Raw genomic sequence first — 13015 nt, 5'->3', positions numbered from 1 at the left:
ATATATATATGTAGTATTCATATATATCGGTGGCGTTGCCTTTCGGGCTTCTTTTCATTTTAGCGGAAATCAAACCTGTGGTCGGAGAGCAGCCGCCACTCCCATTGGTTTCACTAAAAAATATCTCCCCTTCAACTGGCGTCTTAACAGAAGTGCAGAATAACTGCCCACATATTCCGTTGGATGGAGGACCGACAGATGGTGGTACTACCATACCTGATCTCTCAGTCTTTGAGGGCACTCTGCACACGGCTCGCCACCTTACCCCTTTAAATCCACTCAATCCCGCTACGAAATTGCTCACACCCGTGGCACGTTGTAACAATCCTTTCATCCCACGCTTCAAAATGGTTTCAAACAACCATACTCTACCTGCCACACGCAAACGCCTCTCTCCGGGTACGCCACTCACTCCTGAGGCTCTGGTTGAGTGGGTTAACGCCAAGAAGAAGCCTACTGTTTGGTCCAATGTGGAAGCATCCGTCACTCCAGTCATCCACAAAGGGGAGGCTAAAAGGAAACGCCGAAAAAAGGTAATTCGTGTTGTAGCTCGCATGCCTTCGACTTCGCGTCGTCGAGATGTAAATAAGCCCAACAAGGAGGAACATTCTGCTTCAACAGATGACGAAACTCTTGAATCCGACGCTTCCAGCTCTAAGCAACCAGATTACCGGACTTCAGAAAAGATCAGCGAACGCACTAAGCTTGCCCAACGAATATCTATTAACACACGTAACAAAGGTGATACCCACAAGCTTGGAGTTGCGTGCAGGCTTCGAAAGTCCATCCCGGTAGATATTGACGCATCACCAGGCGGTGCTGATTCGGAGCCAGTCGCGTCGCGTAAAACCCATACTCGAACACTGAATGACAAGTCGTCCACAAAAGCGTCGTTCGGGATAAAGGTATGTTAGCATCAAAATAATATGTTCGTTCTCAGCATGTGCTAAAGTCCCCAAGGGGACCACTTCATCTCTGTCTTACGTATCGCCTTTTAAAGACTCTGACATTCACTGGAACGAACGATTATTGAGAGGGGTACCCAACAGTCGGCTATCACGTACCGTTGTTAGTGTACTTCGTTCTTTCCACATGTGATGGTTAATGGCTTCGTCGAAATCGGCGTACCCAGGTCTGTGTGTACTAGTGTCGAGTTTGTGTACCACATACCAGAATTTGCAGCGCGATATATCTGTCGTGACTTACCTTTCGACTATTCTGTGTAGCACAAGACTTACGACTTGGTGTCCGTCTCATGCGCCCCTCGCCACACCATTTTAGTCTGCAGGTACCGGAAAGACAGATATCTGATATTGGAAACGTGGAATGTTTGCACCTGCACACCCACCTAGAGGCTTCGCTTTTGTCATCGTTACGGAAATGTCGAAACCACTGTACAAACTTTCAAACAAAGTGACTGGATCATTTGGTAGCAATATTTTGTGTCGCTTTGAGTATGGCTATGTTTACCTTCACGAAGAGACTAGACCTTACCCTGGTGTGACTGTTTGTGCACCTCCGCAACACATTGAGCTATACTTATGAGTTTTCCTACAACAATCGCAGTCCCTCATACCAGGTCGGTTAATGGTTAGAGGTCTGCGCAACACGGCCTCCAAGCCCTCCAAGTTGGGGGTTGGAAAATGTGTGGTGACTTGTTCTGCATTTCGAACCGGTCAGCCTTCTGAGTTAAAAGCTTTGGTTGACGACCCTAATCGTCCACCCGTTTAGGTTTGAGCGCCGTGGCAGTCCACGTACAATTTTGAATTGCCCAGCTACAAATAATCTCATTTCACATGGACCGTCGCGTGATGCCGTCATCCGGGTTGCCCTATTAGCTGCATACAGCAGGGCGGGTAAGTGAAATCGAGATACTGCTGTTCTTACGGCAGCGAAGCACCAGTGAACAGTGTCGTTATACCATCTATGGTGCTTGTGGTTATGGGTTTACGGTTCGAGTTCACGAAGAAACATGAAGCATCAGCAACAATGAAAATTACCTTATGTGACTGAGCTGCAGCTGCAACTGTGCATCATGATGTTAACTGATAGGTTCTGCCAGTAGTGGCTCGTTCGCTCGAGGAGCACATCGTATGAGCTTGCTATTGGCTGAAAGACCGCTGCCGCCGGGTAATCTTGCGCGGTGGGTTAATTTGGCCTTGATATCGTTACCTGCTTTAAATCCCCATTGACTTGAACGGCTTGACTACCGACGAGTTGTCAGATCGCTCGTTGACCGCAGTAGGCTTAACGACAAATAAGCGATGGTCCATGAATTTGTGTGACTTTAAAGTAAGAGTTCGAACTTTCTAAATATTCCGTGTTTGCTGGTTAATACTGCGAGTGACTTTTATTTCGCGTAGGACTATGCTGGGTGGATTTCAACCCAATTTTGCACCTCTCATTACCTGTCTTATTCGTTTACCGGATAGCAAAAGCCCTCAATATAATTCATCTGGTGTTATACAGATAGGTCTAAAACCGTCCTGTGAATTGAACGAAGGCGTCATCTTTCTGTGCTCACTGACTCTGCTCGCGTTACTAGGCTTCTATTGCATTCTCGATGACCGAAATATCGTCTCTGCGCTGGTTAGCATGTAGAAGCTCAACTTATTGGGCGTAAATTCAGCTTATAAGTACTAAAAATTCCCCATTGGTTGTCGGAAATAGCCCACACCGTGGTCATCTGTTTATTTAGTCGCCACTGCTTACCATCTCTTATTCACTTCTAACCCGAAGCTGACAAATTTCCAGGTAGGGAGTAAAAATGAATTGTTTAGGAAACACCGCTTTATTTGAGGAGGATAAATACAAAGGCAGTGAGCGATTTAGAGGTCGCTGTCATGAATACCTTAACTGTGGGTTCTCTAACTTATCTAAAACCCATCCCGGCTACCAATCACTGATTGCGCATCACCAACTGCGTTCTGATTTCGTCTCTTCGTATGGTGACGAGACGTTTGCAAGTTAATTGCCAGGCTCGGTGAACAGATCAACAACCAATAAACTCACCCGAGCTACCAATATTTCGACACATTGAACGGCTTTGTTTGAGGTGTGGCTGCTACTCCGCATATGGATGCAACAATTGTATTATCGTCACACTGTTCGGGTCAGTTCGGAGGACACAATATTTGAAATCAGCAGGTGTTTCTTCTTGGTTCTCTCACATCTGCACTTGGCAAGTTTGAGTTCACGTGCCTGTTAGTGTTTTTGCAGTGGATTCTTTCTGATTCGCTTCAACCGGACTGACTGTTGTAGCAGTTTACACTGACATCCCGGAAAGAGCTGTTGTTCAAACTATGGAAGTCTTATTTAGTCCACCACTCTGTCTTTAGTTTGAGTTTCATGCACTCTACTATTTGGTCATTGGTTTGTTCGCTCAGCCGGTCAGTTTGATTACAAGCGTCTCATCACCAATCTAGATGGTATCATCAGGTGGACAGGCCACTGTCGCTGTGGTGTTTGGTGTAGATAATACCTTTTTGGGACCAGAGCATCTGTCGTCCATAAGCGTAATACATATGCGAATTCAGAAGTAATGTTTCTATGTCTCGTTCACCACTTCAGCTGATCCCTCCTACTGACTTTCACCCAGCTGTATTTGCGTCAGCCATAGGTCGAAATTTGTACACATCTTGACTGATGCTCTTTATTATCACCCCCAGCAGCGTATGCAACACCGATTCTTCACTGCCTTACGGCTGCTTTGTTTGTGCGTCAGATATGTTCGGTTCATGGTAAAAGTTCTCCAAAGCTTTTGTGCATTGCGTGAAATGGGCTTCCTTCTGCTCATGACGAGGCCAAACAACTAGTTCGCTGTCCCTCGATTCTGGGGTTGGAGGTTGTTTCTTAAGGAATACTGAGAACGAAATAAGTTGTCCTTCGAGGTTTTCTCCCCGTGGAGGAGAAACTCTGGGGCCCGTTTCATATCTCCACAGACATCAGTCACAGTGTGACTTTTGAAGATTATTTTCGATATTCGCCTTTCCTACAACGCGTTCTCTAATTCACGCGATCGTTTCGCACTTTGTCTTCCTGGCCTGTTCCTGCTTGCTCTTAAAGATTTCCAATACTCATATGTTTTATAGCCTTTGACGAGTCGGAATAGTTTGGAGGATTTCAAACTACGACGTGTGAGACGTGCGTGTGGTGCATCAGGTAAGTGCTGTCTACCGTTCGTGCTACTGTTATCGTTTGTTTCGCGCATTTATGGACGCTCCCAGTTTCTATTTGATGAGGTCCACCTGAAGAATAGTGAAAGGGTTGATGATTGAGCCAGTCTCACTCTACAGTCACTCCTAAACAACAGTTGAAGAACTGCAATTCACCCTACTTCGCTTGTTCGCTTCAAAAAACTGCTTGTTCCGGTTTTGCATGAAATGGTAGTTGGTTCTGTGTGAAAAGATGGTTTGATAAGTTTGAAAGGGATCCGTGTGGAAACTGTGTAAACAGTCACCTTTTTGTATCATGGCTGATAATAGGTAGCTGCCCTACAACAGGATAGCTTCAGCGGTTCTCGCACAAATCGATGACCCAACTCTCGGGTTCCACAACCGATATGCGTCGATGGTGTCACTTCATCAGGTGAGATACCTGAAACCATCCATTTCAGCAGATAGACCACCGACCATGTACGCTGCGTAATCCATCAACAAGATTTCCTGCTCCACCCAGAGTAACTAAAAGGTCTCTAGAAAATCAAGTGCAATACATGACCAAAAGTCGGGTCAAATTGAAATTGATATTCGATGGATTCGTTGAAAGCCAGGTTTTGCGTCCCGTACTTGAGCTAATCAGGTTAGTGCAGAGGGATCGTTCAGAAAATCTATTCATTAACAGTTCACACCACAATGTTCGGTGGCCGCGTGTTTCATAGGTTACGTTGCCAACGTGTAACTCTTAACTGAATATTTTATCTCTTGGATCGTCTACCTGATGGACCCATCAAGGGCACCAGGTCTCGTACGACCGAGTCTTTTGACACTGCGCGGTTAGTTGTAACAGCTCCCACGAGAGTTATTATTTATCCACTTACATCACTTTGCATGTTCCCCGACTGGTGTTTCTTCAGTGTTGATGTTATCAGCCGTCTTAGCTGTTTCACAATGCTACTACGAAGCCAATTAGTTAAACACTTTCCCCCAAAAAATATGAAAAACATCTGTGTCGTCTTTAGGAATTCTTCTAATCCCTCCATCATCCATTATCTGATTATCTTCGTCAGCATCATCGGAACTTTCACATCAGAGCGTTGACCACCATGGCCAACGTCAGATTGTCATCGCCTTTACAGGACTTCGCAAAGAGTAAGTTCCATGATCCTTTCTCAAGGTTTCCTGATGTGCGCCACTATTTATTGAAATATCAGCCTGCACCTGTCAGTTTATAGGTTTTTTAAAGTTATACAGGAAAGATGTGAGCCAACCCCAGTAATCCCCCTGAATATAGGCCACCAGCAATAGTTGGGGCTTGGCTGCCGGACGACCTGTGTATCCTCTGAATGGAGTCAACACCTTGTTCAAACGTTTGTCTACCAGATTGTTGCAAATTGCAAACACGATACAACTGTACAGTGATTTTTTTTGACGAAGTATTCACTGTTCTTTGACTGGGTTGGTCACTTAATGCAAATATAATGTGGCTCACGCCCAATTTCCACAACCTTCACATGAATTAGCCTCAAACCAAACTTGTTGGTTTACTTCTAAGCTAGTTAACCTGTGTTCACGTTATTTGATGAGTGTTTGTTTCCAAAGCCTAGTTATCCTACATCAAATAGCAATCTTCACTGCCTTCGTCTGCATCAACTTCCACTTTTTCCTAGTACAAGCGGTTTCGATCTAAAATTGACAACATTCAATGACAAGGGCTCACTAACCCCACGATTTTCTCCAAAGATCGTTAAAATATTCACTGCTTTAGCGCCCACTTCTGTCTTGGTCTTGCATACCTTCAAGACCACATGTATATTATGTATATATATATATATATATTACCGTATTTTGCAAAACCAAGTTTGCTCTCCTCTCTGGGAGCCGCATCTTTTCTGTACGTTTGCGATGCGGTTACAAACTACGGGTGAGTAAAAACGCTACCTAGGCTTTACAAGCCGTTTATATCTGTCGTATGTCCACTGTCCTTATCTGGTACATCAGAACGCTGTGATATGCCATTATCACAAAGCAGTTCAAGCAGGCAAGTACCGTTCGAAAGGAAAAAATGAGCTCACTGTCTATCGAAGACTAACAGTCTTTCAGCAAGCTTAACTAAGTAAACCAGCAATCCTTATACGGGCATATTTTTCGGCGTTCACACGACTCGCTAAGTTTCAATCTCAAGACTGTGGGCACCAAATTATTTAAGGAGTACATGCTAGCATTTGAACCCAGGAGTGTTAGCGCTCTACACCACTCTTACCCTCATAAGCCTTGTTCTCGGCTTATATGTTCAGCAGATCGCCTTCGTTCTAACCGGGTTTTCAGTCGTTGTTAGCATAGATAGTCCGAATCTCAAAAGAGCATAGGCAAGCCAATGAAATGACGGGCTACGTACTTAGTACAATATTTTCGGTTGTTCAGACGAGGTTGTGGCAACAAGCATGACTGGAATGTGCAATGGTTTGAATCACCCATTCTGTAGTATGGAACAGGTGGTTAAATTCTTTTCCACATTTCTACATATACACGTTACATAAGCAGCGTTACTCACCGGATCTGTAGCGTGTACGTGCTGCGCATCGTGCAGATGTAGTCCGGCAAGATGTAGATAAATCCTTGCGGTTCGGCAAAAGACTACTGCATAATTAATCCCTGTCTGCCTTAGAAAGGAGACAAGTGTTAGCCAGTTAAACTATGGGGCAGCGTGAACACCACCCCATTGGATCATTCTTCAAGATAGAGGAAGAATGTGAAGACAACGAGGACCGCTACCTTCACACTCCCGAGAAAGACGATAATTATATTTGTCTGAAGACATCTAGTGGACTTGAATCATTAACATGTCCCTACTACTATTTGAGAGCTGAATTTTATTCCACTTGAAGTTGAACTCTTTGCATTTGGGAACTGTCGAGTATCTTTTTTCTGGTTGTTTCGTTTTAGCCGCTTTGTTTCTGATACACTGACAAAGCCATGTTATGGTACAGCTTCAGAATTCAATTCTTTTCATAATTTTTCACTTTCTTCACTTGGCTTGGCCTATAGAACAGGTCTCGTGAAGCGGTTATTAGCTATGGGCCATCCAGTTTATGGAGGCATTACACCGATAGGAAGTGTTTACCTCCAGATCGGCGTTCTTCTCTTCTGTGGAACTGAAAAGATCTGATATTGAGCAGCATGACAGAAACTGGGGGTCTTTTCTCATGTGAAGAATGTTTCTTCCATTCCTTTTCAGCGACGAAACCCTCCTCTGCACTTTGGTTCGGTCCAGTCCTCTAATTGGTTACAAACTACTAAGCTCTCGTGCTACTGCTGGCATTGCCCATTTCCCACTTGATTCAACCAGTATGAAACGGTGTACCCATCTAGTTACGATTGACCCCTTCCGGCGGACAGTCAACCTTCTCCGTGGTCTGCTCAGTGGAGTACAGATAGTGTCGGTTGATTGGCTCAAAAATTCGGCACAACAAGGACTTTGGTTGAGTGAACTCTCATACCGAGTAGGTTAACCGACTTAACTCTTGGACGTCCTTCGCTTCATTGTAGTTTTGTGTACTACAACTTCCTATCTTGGGATCGAACTAATAATGTCATCTTCGCGTTATGTTTTCTGTAATATGTGCCCTGTACTTTGACATATCACTATCGGTTGTCCTTATGGTACCAGAACATTTATCTGGGAGAAGGAATTTTGCGTAGTACTTTTTTTCCACAGTGCAAATTTCACTGGCTTTGGATTGTATTTCGCTCGGAGCATCCTCATGCTACAGCGTGGTAGCCATTTACCGTAGTTCGTCGACTTGTCTACACACCTCTACCGAATCATGGTTACCATAAAATGGAGTACATTCAGCGAAAACACTATAAGTCCATGCACGTTCACCAAAGGAACTTCGTTCTCAGTGGATGGGATGCAGACAAGTAACAAATTGAATCGTGAATTGGCGTAAAAATGTTAGGTGGTGTAGAATGAACGCAACAAAATTACGGGACCAATCCTTGGCGCTGTTCCGTTGACGGCAATGTGGGTGATGATTTCTGGGCTATTCCGCTTCAACACCACTACAAATCGCTTCGCTTCACGTACACCTGACTTGCGTGGGTAACACAATGACCGCTTCTCCATTCCCGCCTCAAAGCAGACGTTAGTGCCTTTATACTATTAGGCCATCCAAACTACAGACCATTTATTGATAATACGAGGTGCGTGAACCACTGCGTTGTCTCGTTCGATTATCTCGCATGTTTTCTTGACACTAGGTATACCAACGTCTGGATGTATGCACCAGTCTCATTAACTATTCACCATTGTTTATTCTTCCCCTTTGCCAAATCACAAGTTCCTTTGCTAGTTGCGTCAAACTTAACAATGTACCACTTAATGTCGGCGTTATCACCCTCAGATGATGTGTCACTTCTGTACAACTAGAACAAAGTGGATTCAAACGGCCTCTCAGTCAACAACTAATTTCGGTCTGAATGTTCTACCCCTTGAAATTTGTAGGCAACCCTTATCGCCGATCGAGAGAACTTGCATAAATCAGCACAGAAATATCCCGGTCTGGCGTCTGTATGGAAAGAATCATTCAGAAAGTGCTGGTTCGGAGTATTATCTTCCCATCGCACTTGCAGGTGTTGGAATACCTAATACTCTTTACCTAGATAATTGTTGGAAGAATCAAGCTTGATGACGCAGTGGTTCATCCTTCGTATCGTCAACAACTGGCTCCACTTTGTTGAGTGTGGTTGGCCTCCAAAATTTTAGTCTTCCCGTCCACCCAAGGGAAGCTCTAGAGTGAACGCCTCTATAACCTCAAATATGATTCGATGATTTTTGGAACAGCCATAGAGTTGTCTTACACACTTGTCAAAAGTTAAACGAGAAAATCTGTGAGGATTTTCAGGGAGAGTGGGCGGTTGAATATCACCCGGCTTTTTGGAGTGGGCCTAAAAATTTGCTTATTAATTCATCCTCATGTTTTGTAACAGTAGGTTCGAGGGGGGATTACAGAGAACAACTTAGTTGCGGTATGATATCATCTCGCACACCATGTACAGGCACAAACGTGTAAAACAAACTGAATTAATATGGAACAGGACAAACGTCGCAAACAATTTAAAGTCATATTTTTTCACTAATTCAGTCAATGAGACTGGAACATCCTCATGGTTACTCCAAGTTCCTCTGGGTACAGCAACATCTTGAGTCAGTTTAATTGGCTACATCTCGTAACGAACTAACCGACCAGTCGGTGTAAACCACTGTTTTGCGTGCAGAAATAATTCCGGGTGATCTTGATTTTTCTCTGATTTCACTGGGTGTTTTACTGAAGGACATATATTTTCAATACATTTTCATGATATTTCACCTCGTTTTTCACTTTTGAAATCGTGTATTGTGCACAAGATCGCACTACTCGGAAGCTACTCTGATTTCTTTGCTCCTTCAAATCTTCGTTGCTCTTACGCTGGTTTGATAAGGTGGTTAGAGCGCAAATCTACTTACCGAAAGGTCCGTGGTTCAAACCCGACCCCTACCTTGGATCGGACAACCTGGCATTATCCCACCCTCGTGCTTCCTTCGGGTGGCATGACAGGCCCTGAAAGGGTGTTACACCTGAACGATTGATAAAGTAATACTCTATTAACTACTGCGTCTGATTAGTTTTTTTTTCTGGAAGCCATACAGTTCCATCCACCAGGAATGACGGTATGATGACAAACATACGAGATTTCATACTTCTCTCGCGGAGTTTAGTTCCGCAAACAAAATCAAAACGCAGTTCAACATTTTAACAGTGAGAATTTTATTCGGAACTCGGACAAACTAGTCCAGATTCGAATGGTTCTGAGACCGTAATAGAGTAGCTTGCGATCAACATATCTGGCAGTTTATTCAGTTGGTTTTACTGCTGGCGAATTTGATTTATACATATACCGATGTGTAGCCCTACCGACTACCGACAAGCACCTGAATTTCAATAGCTTTCATTAGACTAACCATGCTCCCCGGATATTCATCAAGCATATCCGGGTTGTCAGTTCCAGTAGCGGTGGTCGTCCTTTGAGGCAGGGGGTGAATCAGCTCAGTGGAATTTTTGGTTATCTTAATCGTGAGTATTTAGTTCTCCATCCGCTGGTTCGCTCTTTTGTCTCGCTGGGCTTGAACGATTTAGTTCCTAGAAGATGTCATTCGAAATTTTACCTTTCTGGAAAATATATTTCACCACCGCCCAAGCGATCTACTGGACCGTCCCAACGTTGTATTCTGGTCCATTTACCTTCTTTCGTCTTAAACGAAGTGTGTCCCTACTTCTACTTTGGTTTAAAAAATGATGCTGTGCAGAATCTTGGAAGAGACGCGTTTGTTCCCTTCAAATCGCCGGGTGATATTCTTGAAGCCAAATAAAATGTCCGCCAAGCACTGGTCTCGTCCGGCGTATGAGACTGTGTCTTGATAGGGTTTGACCCCGTCATATTTAACTTGCCTTCGCTGTTCTGTAGCCTCAGCTACATCCAAATTTGTCAGTGCAATTAACGGTCCGCTTTTTTTTCTCAGCCCTCTGGTCTTCCTCGCAGTTCGCGCGTTCGGCTACTACCGAACCTCTTTCGGAAGGTGGGCTGCATTTATGTGGGTCATTTAAGCAACCCCCCACGGCGTGAAATAATTGACCTACTTACCCTTGGGGGTGCATCGGTAAGTGTTCCCCTATTCGTTTTCGCTACAGATTGCCCCCGTAGAGGCTGTGACCCTTTTTANGGGGTGCATCGGTAAGTGTTCCCCTATTCGTTTTCCCTACAGATTGCCACCGTAGAGGCTGTGACCCTTTTTACACACAGCTCCCCATACTGTCATAATTACCACCCACCTATTCAATATTGCGCAGTCACTAACAATTGTACTTCCTTTTTTCACACCTCCCCACCACCACAAATTCCGAACTCGCTTGATATTATCGGCTGTTACATCAATCCGTTCTAAGTAAAATTAAAAAACATCGTTTTGCTTTCATACCCCGAACCAACCCACTTAGGCGGCTCAAGTCAATTAACTGTTTTCATGCTCGTCAGCAGTCTCGAAGTCGTTGAATCTAATGGGTTTCGAAAGAGATGTCCAGTTTACACATGCCATGTTCAACTTTGTAGGGTGCCCTGTAGTTTGTCTGTTCTGATCGGCGAATGACTAGTTTCCTGTAGCTACTCATAAGTAGCTAAACGTCAAAGGCTCAGCTAGCTGAATTTGACCTGAATCTGTTTTGTTTATGATATTCTGCACGAAAGCTGCGTCACATCTCTCTTTCTAACGATAATTAAGGTGTCGGGGTGTGTTTCACAGTGTCTGTGTATGTATCAAAAGTTCTTTGAGTACTGTGAAAACCGAGTGAATTAGCAAATTAATGCTTATGACCACACATGAGCGGATTGGTGTCCCAGTAGGAAATAAGGTTGACGGGTTTCGGCCTACCAGATGAGTCTCGCGAAGGGTGGAATGCCAGTATCCTCGTTAATAATCACGAAACCAGTACCACAAACCAGTATACCTTAGCCCATCCAGTTAGCTTGGACTAGGCCTCTCTATTTATCTCGAAGTGTTAGACAAGTTTTACAGATTTTGGTGTTGGCTTTTACCTACTGTTTGGGTTTCACCTATGGGTATCATTTGCTGGCCAAATTCCCTTATAAACCGCCTGTAGCCTATTTATTACCTTGTTTATTTTTGTTCGTCACGTTTCATTGCCAGTTACCTATTCAGACTGCACAGGGTTCCTGTGCGCTTGCCTAGCACTCATTTCAGTTTTCTATCAGTCATCATTGTCACCTGTTTATGTTTTTCTTGTACCTGCATACGGTTCCACCTACGATTTACATTAGTCTTGTTTCCCGTTCAGTTTGTTATTCTAGGTTCGCTTCTAATCTCTGCCCACTCTCGGAATAGTAACCCTTCACTCGAACCATCTTATTCGGGTTAACGTTCAAAGTTTCATCAGTAGAGAAATATATTCTCGTTCAGGTCAGTTGTCCACGCGCCGCTCAGCAGACGACCAGCTCCCTTATGCGGGCCGATTGACTCTGTTCAAATCTCACCTTGTTGCTCACGAGTTGTAGTTAGCGTCCAAAACGCTTGTTCTAGTTCTAGGAAGGTGCAGTATTCTTTGCAGATGTTCCCACATCTATGATGAGCGGTTCTCATTGCAAGATTTCTATACATTTGCGTACGAGCAGAACAGCAGGATGGGAAGGTGCTTACTAAACTCCCCATTCTATTGACCCTCTTAAATTAGTATGATCAAGATCAGGAAACGACTTGAAGGAGCATGAACTACCTGTTGATATCCCCCCTAAATCAACTTTTTGGTCAAGGTTCGAATCGGGCACGTTACAGAGATAGATGATCGTAAGTACTATTTGGGAGCATCGCAGTCCTGTTAGATACCTCTTTTTTCCACTTATTCTCGGTTGATGCTCTCATGTGATGCCGAGGTTTTCCATATTTAGTTCTCATTAACCCATATTTGTTACTGTGCTCACTGGCTGTCACAATAGATGCGTAAACAGTGCCCCTAGTCGAGGTTACAATCTGTTTCCCTGGATGCCGCTGCAAAACTGTCATCTGGACACCTCTGCTTCCCATTCCTTCATATAGCTCTTCCCCTGTTCTAATTTGCCCGGGCATCCCGTAAGCTTGCTTCACTATGAACGAATGCCGTAACTCGACATTTCTCACACTTCATCCTGTTTTTTCACAATCGGTCACTTTCAGACTACAAACAGAAAAAAGGTTGCCAACATCATTATCGGTGAGAGCATTCCAGAGGCCATATGTGTCAAGCCTACATGGGTGTTCGGTGAGTCTG

General features: G+C 44.2%; 1 protein-coding gene across 1 annotated transcript in view; it reads left to right on the top strand.

Moving 5' to 3' along the window:
• The window catches only part of T265_02061 (hypothetical protein), a gene marked incomplete at both ends in the record, with an annotated part of 31106 nt that overhangs the window by 3895 nt on the left and 14196 nt on the right, over nt 1-13015 (top strand). The window contains 6 exons of the mRNA XM_009166209.1: nt 64-905; nt 4092-4161; nt 5228-5309; nt 7396-7660; nt 10720-10857; nt 12922-13006. Coding sequence (XP_009164473.1) covers nt 64-905; nt 4092-4161; nt 5228-5309; nt 7396-7660; nt 10720-10857; nt 12922-13006 — 1482 coding nt within the window. The remainder of the gene's footprint in view (nt 1-63; nt 906-4091; nt 4162-5227; nt 5310-7395; nt 7661-10719; nt 10858-12921; nt 13007-13015) is intronic.

The sequence above is a fragment of the Opisthorchis viverrini genome (genome assembly GCF_000715545.1).
Source record: "Opisthorchis viverrini unplaced genomic scaffold opera_v5_23, whole genome shotgun sequence".
In the NCBI taxonomy this organism is placed as follows: domain Eukaryota; kingdom Metazoa; phylum Platyhelminthes; class Trematoda; order Opisthorchiida; family Opisthorchiidae; genus Opisthorchis; species Opisthorchis viverrini.
Note: the sequence above shows the minus strand (reverse complement) of the source record. Positions and strands in the feature narration are given on the sequence as shown.